This window comes from Callorhinus ursinus, unplaced genomic scaffold (genome assembly GCF_003265705.2).
Source record: "Callorhinus ursinus isolate GAN/ISIS: 27379988/994484 unplaced genomic scaffold, GSC_fseal_2.0 scaffold4, whole genome shotgun sequence".
NCBI classification, from domain to species: Eukaryota; Metazoa; Chordata; class Mammalia; order Carnivora; family Otariidae; genus Callorhinus; species Callorhinus ursinus.
This window is the reverse complement of record NW_027397066.1, coordinates 58,274,411-58,295,082: the sequence shown is the minus strand read 5'-3', so window position 1 is coordinate 58,295,082 and position 20,672 is coordinate 58,274,411. Positions and strand designations below refer to the sequence as shown.

At 33.4% G+C, this 20,672-nt stretch overlaps 1 protein-coding gene across 6 annotated transcripts in view; it reads left to right on the top strand.

Moving 5' to 3' along the window:
- ANKRD17 (ankyrin repeat domain 17) overlaps positions 1 to 20,672 on the top strand; it is a 159,658-nt gene that overhangs the window by 15,819 nt on the left and 123,167 nt on the right. Inside the window, exon 1 of one of the 6 annotated variants that reach the window (XM_025887071.2) lies at positions 17,330 to 17,463. The exons of the other annotated variants lie outside the window; for them this stretch is intronic. Coding sequence (XP_025742856.1) covers positions 17,410 to 17,463 — 54 coding nt within the window. The 5' untranslated portion in view covers positions 17,330 to 17,409. Of the gene's footprint in view, positions 1 to 17,329; positions 17,464 to 20,672 lie in introns of those variants that run through there. 6 annotated transcript variants of the gene reach the window in all.

Sequence of the window (20,672 nt, the reverse complement as noted above, 5' to 3'; positions counted from 1 at the left end):
GGATTTTGATATTTTGATCTTGTGTATATGGCTGCTAAACTGAATTCTTATATTATATGAGTTTATTCTGTTGGGTTTTCATATTGACTCCAACAAATGATTGTCTTTTGTCTCTACCTTTTCAGTGCTTTTACCTCTTGTTTGTTTTTCCTCTTGTTGCATCAGTTTTGAACACTCCCAAAATGCTGAATAAAAGTGGTAATAGAGGCAGTCATTATCTAGGGAGTGCTGCTGTGTCACTATTAAGTATAATGCAAATATCCTCTATTTAATATATCTCTTTCTCTTAGCTCATTAAGTTTTATCAGAAATGTGTACCAACTTTTATCAAATGCATTTTTGACATCTATTGAAATGAGTATTTCTTCTCTCCAATCTATTCATATAATGAATTGTAATAATAAATTTCCTAATATTAAACTGTTTGGAATATTTAGTATGATCTAGTATATTCTTTTAACATACTGTTGGATGGATTTGATGTCATTAACATTTCAATTGATATTTTCTGGGAGATTATCCATTCCATATTAGATTTCTAAATTTCTTGGGAGAAACTGTATTTCCTTCCTACATCGTCTTGTAAAGATTTGTGCTTGACAGATGCAATTTTATGCATTCTTCTTCATTTTAATCTTTGATGTTGTATTTTTAGCCATATTTGCCACTTGGATGTTAGAAAGGAGTTTGATCAAGCACTTCATTTGATCTCTTTATAGTTTCATAATTTTTAAAAGTGGCCTAGGTAATTTAATGCATACCTCTTAATTCTTTCATAATTGAGAAAAATGTAATTTTGGTAAACAACACAACAAAAAAAATTACCATTTTAACCATTTAAGTGTACAGTTCAGTAGTGCTGAGTATATTCACATTGTCGTGCAACAGATCTCTAGAACTTTTTCATTTTGCAAAACTGAAACTCCCCAGAAACTTAAACAGCTCCCCATTTACCTCTTTCCTCATCTCCTGGTGACTAGCATTCTACTTTCTGTTTCTATGAATTTGACTAGTTTAGATGACTAATATAAACGGAATCATATAGTATCATTTTTTGTGACTGACTTATTTCACTTAGCATAATGTCCCTAAGGTTCATCCATGTTGTAGCATATGGAACATTTCCTTCCTTTTTAGTAAAGACTGAATAATCCTTTGTATGTATATACCACATTTTGTTTATTCATCCCTCAATGTACGTTTGGGTTGTTATTCCACCTTTGGCTATTGTACCTCTTGTTTTTTACACTTAATTCGTGTCCTTTAAATTTAAATTGGCTTATGGAGGGAGATAGGAACTTAATCTTACATTTCTGAATGGTTAATCATTTGAATTGGCTATTTCAGTCTATCCTTTCCTACTCTTTGAATTACTACCTTTATTTCATATGTTTGGACAATAGAACAGTAGACTGGATTATATCTGCTCATTATATACATCTTTATGTGTGCTGCATTTGTATAACCTTAAGGCCCACATACTAAAATTAGTTGTTTGTACTAAACAGTTTTCTGTGCTTTTTGACACATAGCTACCATCTGCAGGGTTTTATGGTTAACAAAGTAATTTTCCATATTTTTCATTTAATGTAGTCAGTGGTCTTTTGAAACAACCTTTTTTCCTCCTAACTCTAAAGCTCTACGCATGCGTGGCTTCTTTCTTTCCTTTCTTCCCTCCCTCCCTTACAAATTTCTACTAAAGAAGTAAAGGTGCTTTTATGAAGAAGACAAGAGCAGTGACAGAATCTATATAGTTTTCTTATTAATCTGTGATGTCATTAGTCTTAACCCGGCTGTCTTTGGACTCAAACATCTCCATACACATTTAAGGCAGGACTTACAAATTCTATGAATGTGTTTTAGCTCTTTTGTATTATCATTCCAGTGTTCTTTAGTTTTGTTTCAATGTTTTTGAAGTATATTCAGATAAACTAGGAATAATTTAAAAATGTAGTTGATTTTCAAGAAATGTCAGAATGGAAGAGCTGCTATAAGACTCAAGCTAGATAAGTTGTAATTCCATTGGCGTGATAACACATTCTTTTGAATCAAACCTGTGATAGAGTATGCATCCATGATATTAAACTGTGGTATTTTGTTTTGTTTTCTTTCTAATTTTTTTGTGTGGGAGGAATCTTAAGGGAAATTGCATTATATTTTTTTATTTTTATTAAGTCATGTAGTAAATATAAACTAAAAATTTAAATAGTAGAGGAAGATAAGGTATAATAATTGAAAAATCTCCCTTCTTTCATATCCTAAGGTATAAATCTTAAGTGTATATAATTTCATGTTTTTTTCTGTGCATTTTTACACCTTTATCCACATGTATATTTATATAAAAAATTCTTGTTCTGTATGAATGTGGTCATGATAAAAATCTTTTGAAATTTTTTTTTAATTAATAGTTTATCATACTCTTTCCACATAAATACGCATATAGTTTCTTGTTTCCTTTAATGGTTGGGGAGTATTCTCTTTCAGGAATCATGACTTCCCTGATTTTATACAGTGTTTGTGGCCAGTGTTTTGGTTGTACCCAGTGTTCTACCATTACAAATAATATTGCAGTGGGCTCTTTTTGATATACATATCTTTGTGTATATGCTTCTGTATTTTGGTAGGATATATTCCACTGGTGAAAGTGCTAGACCAAAGGTGAATGAGTCTGTTTCTATGATTTCTATTTTATGTATGTCAATGCCGTATTTTTAAAACTACAGTGGTTTTGTAGTGGTTTAGTATGTTTTGGGATATGCTAGGTCAAATGTTAGCTTTCAAGCCCTGTTAATATCTGTTTTCTCTGGGTGTTGCTCTTGGTTGACTGCTTTATCCATAAAGAGCCAGCTGAAATATCACTGCTTCCCTGAAGTTGTTCATAACATTTAGCACATTCAATAATTGTAATCTCAATATTTTATTTTATTTTTTTAAGATTTTATTTATGTGAGAGAGAGTGAGTGAGAGAGAAAGAGTAGGGGAGAGGGGCAGAGTGAGAGGGAGAAGCAGACTCCTCACTGAGCAGGGAGCCTGACGTGGGGACATGGAGCTCGATCCCAGGACTTCAGGAGCTATGACCTGAGCTGAAGGCAGACACCTAACCGCCTGAGCCACCCAGTTGCCTTCAATAACTAATATTTTTAATGAGTGCTTACCATATACCAGGCACAGTTTGAATTGCTTTGTCTCATTTAATCCTTACAGCAACTCTATTTCTTTTTTGAGTTCACAGATTGCCAATAAAACTCTTCAGCTGTAATTGTGCATGTGGGTTAATTTATTTTAGATGGAGCCAATGTTAATAGGGAATGAGAGTCTGTAACAGAGATTCTGCAAGTGATAGTCACATGGGTTAGATGCCCTTTTAGGATTATATTCTGAACTCATTAGATCTTTAGTATTTAGTATATGTGCTGCTGAAGCAGGCACAGATCTTTAGTATTTAAATAGAATATGTTCTTAAGGGGTGCCTGGGTGGCTCAGTTGTTAAGCGTCTGCCTTTGGTTCAGGTTATGATCCCAGCGTCTTGGGATCGAGCGTCGTATTGGGCTCCCTGCTCCACGGGAAGCCTACTTCTCCCTCTCCCACTCCCCCAGCTTGTGTTCCCTCTCTCACTGTGTCTCTCTCTGTTAAGTAAATAAATAAAATCTTTAAAAAAAAAAAAAGTATGTTCTTAAATTCCCCCAGAATTAGAAAACTTATAGTACTTTGTCATACTGTTGTTAATAAAGAGGGACTGAGTAATGCAAAATTCAACATCCTTTATTTACTCTTTAGCTCCTTTTCTGGGAATGGTGAAGCAATCCGTATTTCTGTGACTTCTCTGCTGTAACCTTAGCAGATGATTCTGTGATTCTAGATAAAATGGCAAAGTATCAATGCAAAGATTTGACCATGATACTTTCTAAATCTTGGAACCTTTAAAAGACATCTCTAACTTGCTTTGTGGATTGTTTTCTCATTTGTACTTAATTTCTCTTCTTATTTTGCCCCCATAAAACCATTGCCTCACGATCCAAGTTTGACCCAATTTTCTGCTCCAACCCAAACTCCAGTACCTGAGTTCTCTTGGCCAGATCCAAGTACTAGAATATGTTTTTAAGTTGTGAATGTGCCTTAGTGTGTGGGAGGTCTTTTCATATGTGGAAGTTCTTACTTACTTTAGCCTTATCCACAGATCCTCTTGTCTTTTATGCCAAAATATAAAAAAAAAACAAAACAAGGGTTTGGCATTTCAGCTTTTTGTCCTTCATGCATGAACAACTTTGTTGTGTAGCCCATGGAGCCCAGAAGAGCAGCTTTGCTTGGCTAGAGAACCCATTCGTTGGCTTAGGCAGCCTTCAGTGTTAAGATTCATACATCTTAATCAAATAGTAGGGTCCTCCTGACTTCACTACCAGAAGCACAAGTTTTCCTGAGTATCTTAATCAAAGGGCAATTAGGAATAAGAGTCAGATTCTACTTTCATTAAACCATAGGCATGTTAGTACTTGACAATTTCTGTGCCTGACATAAAATTACATTCCATTATGAAATAACCCATTGCCTTTGTATTTCTTTTCTTACGAATATTTCTCCTGGAAAAAAAGCATTTATGGAAAGAGTTTGAAATCAAGTTGGGAAACTTGCTTTTGAACCTGCTTTAATACCATGTGACTTTGGGAAAGTTACTGTTTGACTTCATTATTTTCATTCATATTGGGGCTAATGATTTTTTTCCTAACAGTTTTTTTTTTTAAAGAATGGAAATAATATATATATCTAAAATACTGTTTTACATGTTGGAGGTATTCATTAGGTGTTTTTCTGGATTTAATTATTACATAAAAATCTTGAATGAAGTTGTCATTGTTCTTTTTCAGTCAGGAGCAGTTTTCTTTACCTTTTTTGGGTCATGAATTTTAGTTACTAGATTCTGATGAAAACTGTGGACCTATTTTTCCCCAAAATTTACTTAAACATAGATACAGCATTTTGCATATTTTAGGAGGAGTTTTTAAGGCGTAAATCTGTGAATCATGAATTACGAACCTTAGGTGAAGAGTACTGGATTTCATCTTTTATCCATTGAGGAGTTCAGTGACCATCTACTTTTTATCACCTCTAAAATTAAAAATAAGCAACTTTCCCTACCTCTGCCCCAATAATCACACCAGTAGCTACAGAATTTTTCTTTCAGGGGTTGTCACTATATAATCATTTAGAGAGGTTTTTTTTTTTTTTTTTTTTTACAATACTAGATTAGAAAATTTTAAATTACTATCACCTTTCCTCCTTTGCTCTTTTTCTTTTTGAAACCACTGGAATCTTGACTCAGAGGAAAACTCTGAGAGATAATTGCTTTTTCTGTCTGCTTTTTTACTCCAAGACATATGAAGGATGTCTTGTGGAATGAGAACATGTACTTATTAAAGTTTACAGCTTATTTCATCATTATATGTTTAACAGCAAACCATAAAGCTTTATTTTTATTTCTTCAGGCTTATTTTATAGTTATTGTCCTAAGTTTTCTTTTAAATATGGTAGATTGAGCACTTTCCTTTAACTTCCTTTTTTTTCCCAGTGTCCCACTGATGTTGTATAAGGATTGAATTAAATGACAGTCCTGAAAAGCAGGAACAGATGTTATTAGTCAAACTACCTTAAAGAGGAGCAAAAGGACCTCATTAGCTCTATGACTTTAATGTATGTTTGCATGTATGTGGGGAATGAAGGGAGAAGATCCAACCTAGATGTGGATAAATCCAGATTTGAATGATGTCATCAGTACTGTTTCTCTCAACATTTTTAGTCTCTCTTTTCTAATGTTTTATTTATTTTCAGCCAGGCAATGATGGCTGCCAAAGGAAAGGGGGATGGGATATTCTAGCCAGACCTAAGTTATGTGGCCACCCCTGTGGTGGTTGGGAAGAAATCACCTCCTAAATCACATGGACTATTTTCCCCACAGACAACAGGGATTATGTTACTAGAAAAGGGGGGGAGGGGAGAAAGCATGTTGAGCAGTAAAATTACAGTTCACAGTCCACTACAGGTACCATCAGAGGACCAGAAATTTTGAAGAAGATAGAAAGTTCATGGGATTGGATTGACAGCAAAATCTCAGAAGAAATGGAACCCAAAATACCAGAGGTAAGCTCAGGTTTTCCTAGGGGAACCTCAGAAAGGCTCCAAGCTTGGAGTCAACAAATACAAAGAACAGTAGTGGGTAACTGGGTAATAATCAAGAATTTTTAAAAAAAATTATTTTCCAAAATGCTTTAGTTGGACCTCCTTCCAGCCCTTTCTCCAGGCTAAACCCTCGTGGCAGTGATGCCTAGCTTCAGGCCTGAAATCTAAAGACTATGCCCTTAGGAAAGTAGACCAACAATTCAGTAGGACATCTACTGAGATGTTGGAATCTGAGAGAGAAGGAGAGCCACTAAAGCATGCTACTCCAGAGGAAAACAGTTTTGACAGTGTCCAGCGAGCTTGATTTCCTATGCAGGTACCTTGCTTGGATGCCTTATTTATGTGCCCTGCCTGCTTAAATAGTGCTACTCTCCCTTTTAAGAGAGAAGCCACTTGGGTACAGAAACTTGAACAATTTCAGAGAAAGCCCACTTTGGCTTCCAGTACTCTCTAAAGTAATCTTTTCATTTGCCAATATAAACAGACAGGGATAATCAGACAGTTGAGGAGAATCAAGATGGAAGAGGATTAAGATGAATAAAAGAACAACTGATGTCAGATATAATTCAGAAGAAAACTTCAAAAACTGTAATTGGTATTTCACTTAAGATTTAAGAAAATGTTATAATCATTAATTGTAGTTTCATTGAAAAAAGGGCAGAGAACCAGAAAAGATTTTGACAATTATAAAGAAAAATTTTAATGGAAAGGCTAAATAACAATTTAGCATGAATCAAGACTGAATTGTTGGTTTGGAGCAAAAGAGGAGGAAATCTCTGCATATATGAAGAAAAAAAGAAGATCTAGAAAAATTGAGAGAAAATTAAAGAAGGTCCAGAAAATACATTATATCATAAAGTTTTCGCATCCATAAATATGAGTTCTAGAAGCAGAGAACAGAACAGTGGGAAGGAGAAAAATAATGAAAGAAATAATTGAAGAAAAGGTCATGAGCTGGAAGAAAGATAATGAATTTCAGATTGAAAGAGCCCAAGCAGGATGAATGGAAAAAGATGTACATCTAGACACATCTGGTAAAATTTCAGAACTCTTAAGCGTAAAAAGGAAATCCCCAATTACTGCCACAGAGAGGGAATAAAAGATGGAAAATGAAATGACTTGAGTTCCTAGCAGCCTTGATGAATGCTTGAAGACAGTTGAACAGTATCTTCACATTTGGGGGAAAAGAAATTTGGACCTAAATTTTCTGTACTCAACCACACTACTTATCATAGGAGGACAAGTACATTTTTATACTTGGAAAAACTATGCACCTTATATGAAAATATTTGAGATACTTTAGTACAATGAAAAATATAGTCCAAGATAGAAGATATGGTGGTAGAGCAGTGTGGGTGGGAGGAAACTGGTAGTTACATTGGCAATCTTGGGCCTACAAAAAGAACTGAAGAAACCTAGGAAAATTCAGGAGTGTCGTCTGACTGGGATACATGGACAGTTCTCTTTCAATCAGTAACGTCTAAATGATATAAAATTATATTTCCCTTGGTGATTAGTATTTACCTAGGCACATTATAAATGTACTTAATTGATTTTTAGTTTTTAGAATCCACTTAGAAGATCTATAAAATAGGTTTAATTAAGGTTATGGAGTAGAATGCTTTATAAAACTTTATAGTATAAAAAAGAATAACTTATAAAATTAGTAGGAGGTTGAGGGCAATAGAAGAAGGGTTAGTGCTCATTTTGTCAGTGGACAGTCAATAGATAACATATAAAAATGCTGAATTAGGAAACAGAAGTAAAATAGTATTAAAGTTAAGCTGGTAACCACACTAGAAGTCTAATAACAGTGTAACAGTGTATTGCCAATTTAATGCAGGCAGGTACAAAAAAGACCTCATTTTGTGTTAATTTTGTTCATTTTGTGCCTTTGTGGCCTTTGAATTTTGAAAAAATCTTACTTGTATACATCACATTTGCAACATTAAAAAGATTATAGAAGTTGCATCCACCTAGTAAGATAATAATGCTTTTATTTATAAAGTGACATTTCAGGGGTACATGGTTTTTAGAAACTGAGGTAGAAACAGAAGACACATAGGGATTAATTCCAGGAAATTAGCAAGTTGCATAGAATACGAATGTGGCTATTTTTGTGTAGAATATATAATTATTTCTTGACTGGCATATATTCTTGATTTTATATGTCAATCCCTGAATCCTTTCCATGATTCTTTTTTAAAAAAATATTTATTGTTAAAAAATTGGATATATGGGAACATTTGGAGCCTTTCTTCCTGCCAATGACTCCTAATAAGATGACATTTTCTCTGATATATTGAAGACCAGGATTAGAAGAAGCCTGGTTTGTCTATAAGGAGGAAATCATGTTGATCAAGGGGAGGCACAGCTACTAAAGGCAGGATATGTCTTCTGGAAGAACTGGAAGAAGGAAGATGGCAATAGAAATGGCCTTTTTTATCCTTCTAGAGATGGCACTGATATTATGTCCCTAGCCAGACAACATTTGTTGAATGAAAATTGTTTGTTTTAGAATTAGTTTTATTTTGATGTCATATCAACGTAAGGTGGGTTAGCATCCTGTTTATGCTGTATATAGGTAAAATGTTTTTTGAAGCTTAGTTTTAGGAGTCTTGCATCAGAAACGATCTATGGGAAACAGATTTCTACTTGTATGTTTTGCAGATTTGATTTTAAAGAATGTAACATTTTATGGTATTATATGCCTTTAAGTATTATAAGTGTAAACTGCAAAAGATTCTAAGACCCACATATACTGTCTACTTAAATTGTACATAGTTTTTTAAGTAATTTGGAGTGCTAAAAAAAAAATCAAGTTATGTAAATGTATACCTTTAAAATAATTATGAGAAATACTTTAAAAACTAAGTGTTTTACCGGAAATTGTGGAATTTGTGTAAGAGGGCAGTGGTTTCCTTAAGCATACAAAGACATACTAAATATAAAATTATGCTTGGCAGTTAAGTTATGCTTTTAAAAAATCTGTAAGCTTATTCAGTGTCTACCCTTTAAACAATATCGACTGCCTTCATTGAGGGACGTTGGCATATAGGTGCTTTAGGAGTATGGGAGTTCATAGGCTTTCTAAAAATACTTGATTCTGATAAGAAATTGGTGATAAAGGAATCGAAAGATATGAATGTGGGTTAAATTTGATTTCATAAAGCATGCTAGTGAGATATCCATCACAGACAGTTGGTAAATATTGCCTTCTGCTTTCTTTTATTGTTTAGTTTTTGTTGGAGATTTGGTAGTAAAACTGGTTATCTGAAATTTGTGGGGGAAGTTGAAAGTAATGGTAACAGATAGTTGTGTTGTGAGATAGCTTCATAAGGACCAAAGAGATATTTCAGTTACATAGAATGAAATCTGTGTGTGTGTGTGTGTGTGTGTGTGTATGCATGCGGGTTGTGTTGAAATCCTATCTGTATATCCACTTTGGGAACTTTGGAAAGTGAGTTATGTTTTGAGATTCTCTTTATGTGAAGATCCTTAAAGATTCTTTAGCTATGGTCAGGATTAGGTTAGTGGAATAAAGAATGCTACTCTCTTTTGTAGCTTTTGGCCTAGCCTTAGGTGGATAAAGAGAATTTATTGTAATGCATTTCTTAGGAGATGGAGTTATGAATCTGAAAGAATAGTCAGTCTTTTGATATTTGCAGTAATTGCTGAAAAACCATTCAAAATTTTTTATTAATACATTAGGCTAGAAATAGAGTGGTAACAGGCATCGTGAGAGACCAGACTGATTGGAGCTTGTTGCCAGTGACCCCAAAACATCCAGGAACCAAAGGAGAAGAGCCAGTGACGGTAGTAGAACTATCCACGGTTAATTGGATAGTTTTTACACCCGATTTTCCATGCCTTTGATACTATCTTAAGCATGTTACCTGGAGCTGTTTCTTCAGTCTCCTAGAGTAGGATAGTTGTCTTTCACAAGGGTGGAAGAAATTGGTGACTCTTAAAAAGTTGGTTTTGGACTTGTCTTTTCTTGTCATTTGTATTTTTATCCTTAGCCCCTCTTCTTTCTCTACCACTCTTCCTGTGTGGTATGTATGTGTGTGCGTGGCAGGGGGGTTGCGTATGTGGCATATTTCTTTTTGTTGGAGATACTTGTTGCTTTGGAGCAGAGGACAGCTGATGTGTTGCTGACCAGATTGAGAGTGCTGTACTATCAGTAGATTTATCCTATTTGAAACAAATATAAACAACATTGAAATAGCTAATTTCTTTTATATATGTACTTTTTAAATTTTTATTTGAGAATGTACAGTACAGACAAATTTGGGGAGGTGAGTGTGACCTAAAATCAATAAATATTTTATCAGTTTTGTATACATAGAACCTATTGTGAAATACTGGAAAAAGAATGAATTCATGGTGTGACCCATCCTGGGTAGAGACAACAAATGCAACTGTCCAATGAGCACACTGTGAAAATGTGAAAAGAGGGACAGCTGCTTTGTTTCTTACTTTGCTTACTATGTTACTTATGTTTGAACAAGACTGTGCTTGTATTCCATTCTGTACATAGGACACATCTGGATGAAATATTTTGTTTATATTGAAATTTTCTCTCCTATTCAAAGTGGAGTTTTGGGTTTTAATTATTAGTTGGATTAAAGAAAAATGGAAAGGGAGTATAAATCAGAGAAGAGGAAAAAATCATGGAAGATTTTGATTTTAAATTTTGTGGAGAAACAGGTTCAAGTTTTTCTAGATTATAGACTCTTGGAGGTGGACTAACTTTGTCAGTCTATATCCATTATGCAGTATAAGGCCCATCACCTAATAAGCACAAAAATATTTGTATAAATGCATGATGAAAATGCTAATGATGATCTTTCCAAAAGTTTGCTAGGGCTTTTTATAATATTAGCCTTGAAAAACATTATGCAATAAGATAAATTATTATAAAATAGTTCATACCTTTAGCCTCAGTTTAAAATATACTACTGGATGGCCTTTGCATTATTTTATTTATGAGGTTACAGTTTTAAATATCCTTACTTAATCCTTCATTACCTAAACCTTTTAGGTATTCCTGCACATATCCAGGAGCGTGTCCAACTGTTAACATTTGGTATGGAGGTTCTAGTGAAGGTTTAATCATTATTATTTTTAAATATTATTATCAAATTTGGCCCTGGAATGTGTGTTAAGAAACTGAGATAGAAACTGTTAGTGCTCTTTATGTTAATAGAAATTGCTTATGTGTGGCTCTGTCTTTTATTGTATATTGGATTTTTTTTTATAATGATGGAATGATTACTTTAGAATTTTTGCTTTAAAAATGAGTAGTTTGAAATAAATGTGGAAGGGAAACAAATATAACCAACAGTATTTAATTAATTTACTTTAGTGAGAACATACCCAAAGAATTTTGTATCTTCAGAATACTAAATTCTGGCAAAACTTCACAGTTTAGTCCTAAGTTAAAGAACCATTAAACCTGAATGGATTTTGTATTTTAGCAAAAAGGTAGATGTAAAAAAAATTTTTTTAATTTTAGTTTCTTATTTTATTTATTTATTTTTAAGTAGGCTCCACACCCAGTGTGGAGCCCAGCACAGGGCTTGAACTCATGACCCTGAGATCAAGACCTGAGCTGAAATCAAGTTGGACACTTAATTGACTGAGCCACCCAGGTGCCCCTTTTTTAATTTTTAAAAAGATATTTTCCTCCCCATTTTTTTCTCTTCTCCAAATACATGTATATAGATAGATAGAATCTGCATTGTTGCCTTTTTTCTTTCTTTAATTTTTCTTTTTCTTTCTTTTCTTTCTTTTCTTTTCTTTTTTCTTTTCTCTTTTCTTTTCTTTCTTTTCTTTCTTTTCTTTTCTTTCCTTCTTTCTTGTAAATAGCAACTGAAGTTCCTAATCTGTCAGGGAGTGAATTTATTTGATTTACTTTGGTAAGGGACAGAAATTAAATGAGAGGACGTGTAACTTTAATTTGAGATTACTTGAAAAGTGGAAATGATGAACTAAGGGTAAACATAGATATGTGTTTTAAAAATTGATGCTGATTTCTGATCTGGGTTTTTTAATAGATTTGTATCATTAATAACTTGATATTTCTATAGAAGGAGTCTCATTCGTTGTCAAAATATAAATTAATTCATCTTCTTTAGAGTATGGTAGCATAAAAGTTGAAATAGATATATCTATCAAGAAATGCACCATACAGTTATATTTAGGCATGTGTAGTATGTGTGTCCTTGCTCTGGGCATGCTCATCGCAGCATTGTGAAACATTAGAGATAACACAAATACCCATCAATAGGGAACTGATTAAATTCAGTACAGTTCTTCAGTGAAAATTTTAGCAGCTATCAAAATCAAAGCGATAGACCTGCTTGTGCTAACCTGAAACAGTTGTCATGGAGTGTTAAATTTTAAAAATGGGGATGCAGAAGAATATGCATAATATGCTTCCATTTGTATAAAAAGTAATCTTATACTAAGATATACATCATGTAGATTGTATGTAGATTATTTCTAGAAAAATACACTAATTGTGCCTTTTAAGAGTTGCTAAGAGGTAGGTTTACTGTTCTCTTTATTTTCTTATTTATGTGAATGTTTTCCATGAACATGTATTACTTTAAACACCATAGTTAATAAAAAAGAAAGTAAACAATGGTCATAATGAAAAGAATATCACTGTGCTATGTTAGACTTCTAGAACCTTCAGTTATTATTATGGCATGATTGGTTCAGGAGAAATATAAGGTAAAATCATGGAGATAGTGTGTTTTTTTTTTTTTTAAGATTTTATTTATTTGTCAGCGAGAGAGAGCAAGCACAAGTAGGGGAAGCGGCCAAGGGAGAAGCAGTCCCTGCTGAGCAAGGAGCCTGATGCAGGACTTGATCCCAGGACTGTCCTGGGATCATGACCTGAGCCACAGTCAGACGCTTAACCAACTTGAGCCACCCAGGCGTCCTGAGAGAGTGTTGTTTTAATAATGTTGCTTTCAGAAATTTGACCAGATTTTGTTAGTCTTTTGAGTTCTGTATAATTCTTTAATATCTGTATCATTTATGCTTGGTCCAGGTTATTTCACACTTGGGTTTCATATTTCTGCTAAAATATAACTTACATGTAGAAAGGAGAAAAAGATTACAAAGTAAGATTATATTTCACACATTTTGAGAGATGAAGTTGTATATTTTCTAGCAGTTTGCTTTTATGTAGGTGGGTGAAATTGTTAACATTTGTCCTACCACCAATGATCTGTCCTTGCTTGGAAATGTGGATTTTGAAAAGAAACAAACAAAAAAAATTGATGCGAATAAACTCCCTTTACAAGGACTTTCTGATTCAAAATAGTTTTATATGGGGGGTATAGCTCAGGGGTAGAGCATTTGACTGCAAAATAGTTTTATATGGGGGAACAAACATCAGAGTGTTAAGTCATACAAAATAATGTTGCTTGCTTGTCCTCAACACATGTGTGTGTGTGTGTGTGTGTGTGTGTGTGTGTGTGTGTGTGTGTGTGTGTGTTTGGTTTTCTTGTTCCTTATTAAAAGAAACTACTGCTGGTCCTAAATAAAATTGTAATATTAGAAGATTTCCTTCATCCAGTCTTGGTATTTATTGAGCTTCTTTTGTCCTTTCCCCCCTTTTTTATGAGAGGTTTTTCTCTTCACTTTGGACATTTGAATCTTACTTTTAGTATTTTCTTTTATGATTTGTTATTTACATATGTTGGCTTGCATTTGTTCGCATAACTGTTCTATGTTAATTACTATTTGCACTTTAATGCTTTTGCTCTTGGCAAAAAATGAAAGACCTTGTGCCATTGAAATCAGTTTAGGCAACTGGAAAAACAGGGTTTTTTTTTTTTTGCCTATGTGATGAGGTTAAACTAGAAGGAAGGTGGCTCACTTTAGTATGTAGGATTTTAAGGCTGATACATATGAATCTCTTTCACACCCTTTGCCCAAGTATTTTATGCTGTGGCATAGGTCATCATATTAACAAAAAGGACCAGAAAATAAAATAAAAATAAGTAATTGTTTTGCTTGTATAATAAAAAATTACAGAAATTCTGAAATATATATTCTGCTTGTTGTGTTGAGTATTTCTAATATCTTATTTCAGTGACCTAGTCACAGAACAAATGTTTTTGTCATGAGAAATAATTCCTAGTGGTAGCAATAATTAGGATGTATTACTGGCTCTCCAACAATTCCCAAATTCATGGCATTTGTTGTTCAACAAATGCTTAAGTGTCTGCTCTATGCCAGAGACTGTGCTGGCCCTGGGTATATATTCGCGACAAAATGTTACCTGCTTTCATCAAGCTTCTGATGTGTAGGAAAGAGAGAGATGATATATGGATATAAACATCCATAATCTTGGAGGAAAGCTGTAATCACATATTTTTTCATGAAAACTTAATAATTATCTAAAAAGATAAGCACCCTGTAATCCTAGAACAGAAGGGAAAGAGAGAGTAAATGGTTTAATTGACTTGAGTCATAAGGGGCCTGATTCCTTAGCAAATAAAGTTGGAAAGCCTATTCTTGGTTTGTGGGAAATAAAAGTGACCTAACATAAGATTTCTTTGAACTCAAGCCTGTCTTTGCTTGCTTATGTTGGAGGAAGGTTTGAGAAAGAAAAACCTTGTTATTGACTTCTCTTAATGTAAGGATGAAGCAATTTGATGCATAAAAATAATTGATCTTGAAGAAAGGAAATAGTAAAAGCCCTTTTGCTAGTTTCTCTTAAGCTAGGTCTTAACAATGCAAATTATTTTTTTTTTTAAGATTTTATTTATTTATTTGACAGAGACAGAGATAGTGAGAACAGGAACACAAGCAGCGGGAGTGGGAGAGGGAGAGCAGGCTTCCCACCGAGGAGGGAGCCTGATGTGGGACTTGATCCCAGGACCCTGGGATCATGACCTGAGCTGAAGGCAGACGCTTAGCGACTGAGCCACCCAGGCACCCTGCAAATTATTTTTTTTTTCAGAAGCCTCCACAAATGCCAGGCATACCCATACTTAGATGTAATCACTATATATGGCCTGAGGGAAAACATTATTTTTAATATCATTTGTTTTCCATTAATTCCACACAGCCTTTGGAGTCAGACTGTTCTGGGTTTGAATTCTAACTCTACTATAAAACTGTGCACACTTTCTGAGACTTGATTTTCTTATTCATAAAATGAGAATAATATTACCTGGAGGAAGTATATTAGATAGAGGACAGACTCTTGAGCCAACTGCCTGGGTTTAAATCTTAGCTCCTCAGCTTAATTATCTTAGTTGGGAATAAGCTGGGCAAATTTCTTAACCCCTCTGTGCCTTAGTTTCTACATATGTAGAATGGAGATAATAGTTCCTACCTTCCTTTGGGATTATTGTGAGAATTAAATGAGTTAATACATACAAAGCACTTAAAATGGCATGTGGCATATAGTAAGCATGATGTAATTCTTAATGTTATTTTAAATTATTATCACCTAGCAGGGTTATTATAAGGGTTAAATGACATGTTTATTAACAAAAACCTCATTTTTCCTGACACATTAAGGGTACCCCCTAAATATCAGATATTAAGTAGTAACTAATTTTTCTTATTTAATATTCATATATTAAGAAATTTTATGCCTTGGGCGCCTGGGTGGCTCAGCCGGTTAAGCGACTGCCTTCAGTTCAGGTCATGATCCTGGAGTCCTGGGATCGAGTCCCGCATCGGGCTCTCCTCTCAGCGGGGAGTCTGCTTCTCCCTCCAACCCTCCCCCCTCTCATGTGCGCTCTCTCTATCTCTCATTCTCGCTCTCTCAAATAAATAAATAAAAATCTTAAGAAAAGAAATTTTATGCCTTAAAAAGATGCTGTTAAATTTTATGCCTTACTGACTATATCTAAAATAGTTTCTAATATGCAGAAGATATTCCATGTCGAATGAATGTTATACTGTTTTAGAGGTAAATAATCTGAGGCCCAAGAGAACTACAAAATCCTTTTCCACTGAAACATGACATCATTGTGAGGAGACATTACTGGCAATGTCATTCGCTTTTCTCAGCTTAGATTTGCTCATATGTGTTAATAATAACTCCGTCCTCTAATTTTTTTCCTATATTTTCCCTTTGCTTTAAAAATTCACTTTCCTTAGGAAAATTTAGGCAAGAAAAACTGTTCACCTTAGAATTATAATTAGATTGGTTAATCAGTACACTGAGGAATCACTTCAGTTTTAGGTTGTGTGGCACTCCTACACGTGCACAGTTATTTTATTTCGCCACAAAGCGTAAAACATTGTTCCTTTTCCATTGCATTTTTCATATTCCAGATTACATAAGGAAGAAATTTGACAAAGTAACAAATTTTACTAAATTGAGGATCAGTTATACTAGTGAATATAATATAAATTGGCTCTGCTGTCAGTCACCAACTTTATTTGCTGTTTAATGATCCAGATAGTATTTCTGAATTTCATTTATCTAAAATCTTTTAGTTTCTTGTAGTATTTATGATAAGGGGGGGGAGGGCCATTCCTCTGGTTAGAAAATGAAGTTAAAGGCATTCTTAGAAAATGAATATAACCATGATGTGTTATGTCTTGCTTCAGTACTTGTAAGTCAGTTGAATGTTGATCTCATTCTCTTAGATATTTCCAAACAGATTAGTTTCTAGAATACCAGTTTGTTATTAAAAAAATCTACATTAAAAATTACTTTTGACACCCTTAAGTCAGCACCTGTAATGTATATGTTATGTAATACATTTGCCTGATATAGCAAATTCCTTACTTGGTATAACCTTGCCTCCTCCTTTGCGTATTTAATACAGCCATTAATCTCACTACAAGGCTTTACTAAGGATAAATTGCTACGTAACCCACTTCAACCTCTTTTGTTCAACCAGGAAGCCAGACGTGTTTAAATAGCTTTTAAAAAAATGTATAATTATTTCTTTTTTTGAAATTTTAGGATTTTAAAATTTGGTATGGTAAAATAGGGGACTTTATTTATTTTGTCTGTTGAAATTACTTGACAGAAGTTTGCTTTGGAATAGAGCTTCTGTATCTTTAAAAAATACACAGTGAGTCACCCCCTGCTCTTTTGGTAGATGCCTGGCTAGTGAACAGCTAAGCTGCTTTAGGCATGTAATAGAACATTCCATTTCCTGTTCCCTTGCTGACACAGAGGAGTGTTCCTGCTGGCAATGATCTAATCATAGTGCAGTAAGAAACATGGCAGTTTGATAAAACATGGTGGAGACAGCGGCTGAAATGGAAGCATATGTTCTAGAAGACATTCTTGAGGTAGGGCTAGGTTTGTAAATGAAATGAAAGTTGAAATCTGAACAAAGAAATCTTATCTGCCGGAATTATTTTACAGATGAATAGATTAGAGGAGAGAGCAAAGAGACAGAGCATAAAAGCAAGATATGGTCAGACCTTATTCCTTGTGAGAATTTGCCAGTCTGGTTCACATGATTACTAAACAAGTCTAGAATTATTTTGTTTAAACTTCATGTTTTGTAAATTGTAAATATATGTTTGATAGGAAAAAAAAAGAAAGGGCCTCGGACTTAATAAAAAACGTTGGCTGGTGGTGACCTTTAGATTAACTCATTAGAAGGTGGGGTCTACAAAGCAGCTTTGAGTAGGTTTAGTGTCATATGTCTTAGAATTCATTTACATATTTAAGCCCAAAGCTCTGCTTGCTGTTAACTATTAAAAACAGCTGATTATTTTCGTTTCTAGAATAAAATTAAGCATATATATCAATCTGATGCTTAATTTAGCTGGTACATTCTGGTTCTGGATTTTTCATGTGACTTTGACATTAGAAAATATTAAGTTAAAAAATAAAAGACTAAAATTAAGGCATTATGATTGAGAGCTCACAATAAAAATCTGCATTTTGAGTCATGAGAATTTTAAATTAATTTTCTTTTTTTCCTTGGTTGTATCAATTTTATAAGAACCTATTTGAGTATAAATCAGTTCCAGGAAATACATGTCAAAGTGAAACTATAATGGGCTTTGGCTTTGGTTGTAGTATAACTATCAAACATTTGTATTTGTAGGTATAGATATATTTAATGCCCATTTTTAAATCTATGGATGTGTAGAGTTTTTCCCTCCCTCATTAAAAAAATACTAATTAAGATAAAGAGGCTTATGATGGTGAGTGGTATTCCTAATACTTACACTGTTAAAGACAATTTATTAAATATTTCACTATCTGCAGGAAGAGATTGTATTAGGGGGAGAGGGCTTGGGAAAATAGGCTGCAAAGGGAAGCTAGGCGGGGTTAGCAGGAGAAAAAAAGCCTATGCGCATTATAAAGTGCTGCATGATCAATGAGCATTTTCTGGAGTCCCTCAGTGTGTGCTTGGAGCTGACATTGCAGCAAGTCTCATGGTTGTTCTGCAGAATGAAAACTGATTCCATTGTATTATCTCGCTCCTTGCAGACACCTGCCAACATACTCTTTCCCCCTCTCCTAAGAGCTTATTGTCTGAGTTGAATCCTCTGGTTAATTTCCATTCTTATTTCTCTCTCTCTCTTTTTAAACTTTGATGCTACTGAGTTTTCTTTATTATACTATTGAGTTTTCTTAGAAATGGCATGAATTACCTACTTAGAAATAGTGGTATGTACTCTCATGAAGGAACTTCAGTAATTAGGAATGGTCAGTGACTTAGTGGTTCAGTTTAAACAAGTCTGATTAGATTATAAAGTTCTAGTGGTATATTTTAAGGTGCTTTTTAATTTTTGTGTGGATTTTGAAGAACAGTATTTTACAGATTACAATAAATCTATTTTTGATGTTTTCTTTAGCCATTTAAAATTTCAGTATATAACAGATTTTACAAGTCTTATTTATTTTCTGGGAAAAACCCACTTGAGCATTTTTTTGTGCCTCTTATATAAGTTTTTCTAATACCGTCTCAGAAATTGGCTTTTCATTATTTCCACTTAAAACTGTTTAATATGTTTTTACATTACCTAATTTGTTCATATTACTGGTTATTAAAATAACCTCTGTAACTTTAATTGTTCTAATTTTCAATCTCAGTTTATTTCTCATATACCTGTTGCATGAAATCATACTGTGTAGTTTTCTTTATTTATATTATTTAATTTAACTATTTGTCAATAATTGGCAGACTAAATGAGAAAAATTACCAAGTAGTAATAAAATATGCTTCTTTTCCAAAATTATAACTAGTCATAATGACCTAAGAGAGTAAACTTGTTATCTCTGGAGCTAAATGTACTATTTTTAAAAGTACCTCATATTGCAAGTGAATAGCATTTTACACTACAGGCTTTACAGAAAATTATTTTTTCTTCTTTTGAAAAGAGTTAACTCCTTGTATAAATGCCCAATAATGAATAATGAAGTTTGTCTATATACCACAGTGACAATTTTATTATTACAGCTAAAATTGAGCTATTTTAGGTTTGTCACCATGATGTTCATCTTTGTGACTTTATTGAACATCTGGAATTTTATGTAGATTTCTGCTTATTTACATTAAACATTGGACCCCTTCTATTTTTTTTGTCTTCAGGTATAACGTGGTCCTTTGAATCATAAATTTCTTGAAGGTGCTCTTATTAAATCTTAGTAAAAAGAAAAAAAATCAGTATCAGTGAATATAGTGCAGGTTAATTTTCATAATGCTATAGTTTACCTTTTAAATTGTAATGTTTATTATATATCCCCATATGTATTTAACTTGAATTTTTAAGTGATCTTCAACATCTTAAGTAAAATATTGTAAGTTTCTAAAACTTAAACTGGAAAAGGTTGTTTTCAGCTTAATATCATTACTTCTCAACTGCCCAAGATAATGGATTAAATTGAATAACTTCTTTATTTAAATTATCCAAATAATCCAGTCAGTAATTTTCTTTTCCAAACCAAAGTGTTTGTGTTTTTGCTAACCTTAACTAATACTTGGGAAAATAGCCAAATACAGATGATAGAAAGAGCTTAGGAGTCTATATAAATCTCTTTCCCTCTCTCTTTTTTTTAATTCGTTAAGGTTATTTTTGCTGAGATAGGACTATACTTTTAGAAATTTGATGCTTTTCCTATAGGTCATATGTAATAAGGGATCTTAGATCCATTATTGGTACCAATAATGGTACTTAGATCAATGAGAAGAAATAGTCCTCCAAACTTTTTTTGTATATTTCAATTTGTTTGACCAAATACTGTGTATATAAGCTGGAGAGGTTTATGTATAAGCTCTTTGTATGAAAACATGAATCATATGAGAGATCATTTCAGAAACTTGATTATATATATTCTAGTTTTATTTATAATTGAACCAGTTTTGGTAGTTTTCTTTAAAAATTATTTTACAAATGAGAAAATTTCACAAATATTTTTATCTTAATTTTAACTAAATTCAGAATTTTTTTCTTCAGCATATAGCATTTGATATATTTTTTATTTTAAAAAGTAGCAATTTTATGAAAATAAGAATGCAGTATTAAGTATAGTAACT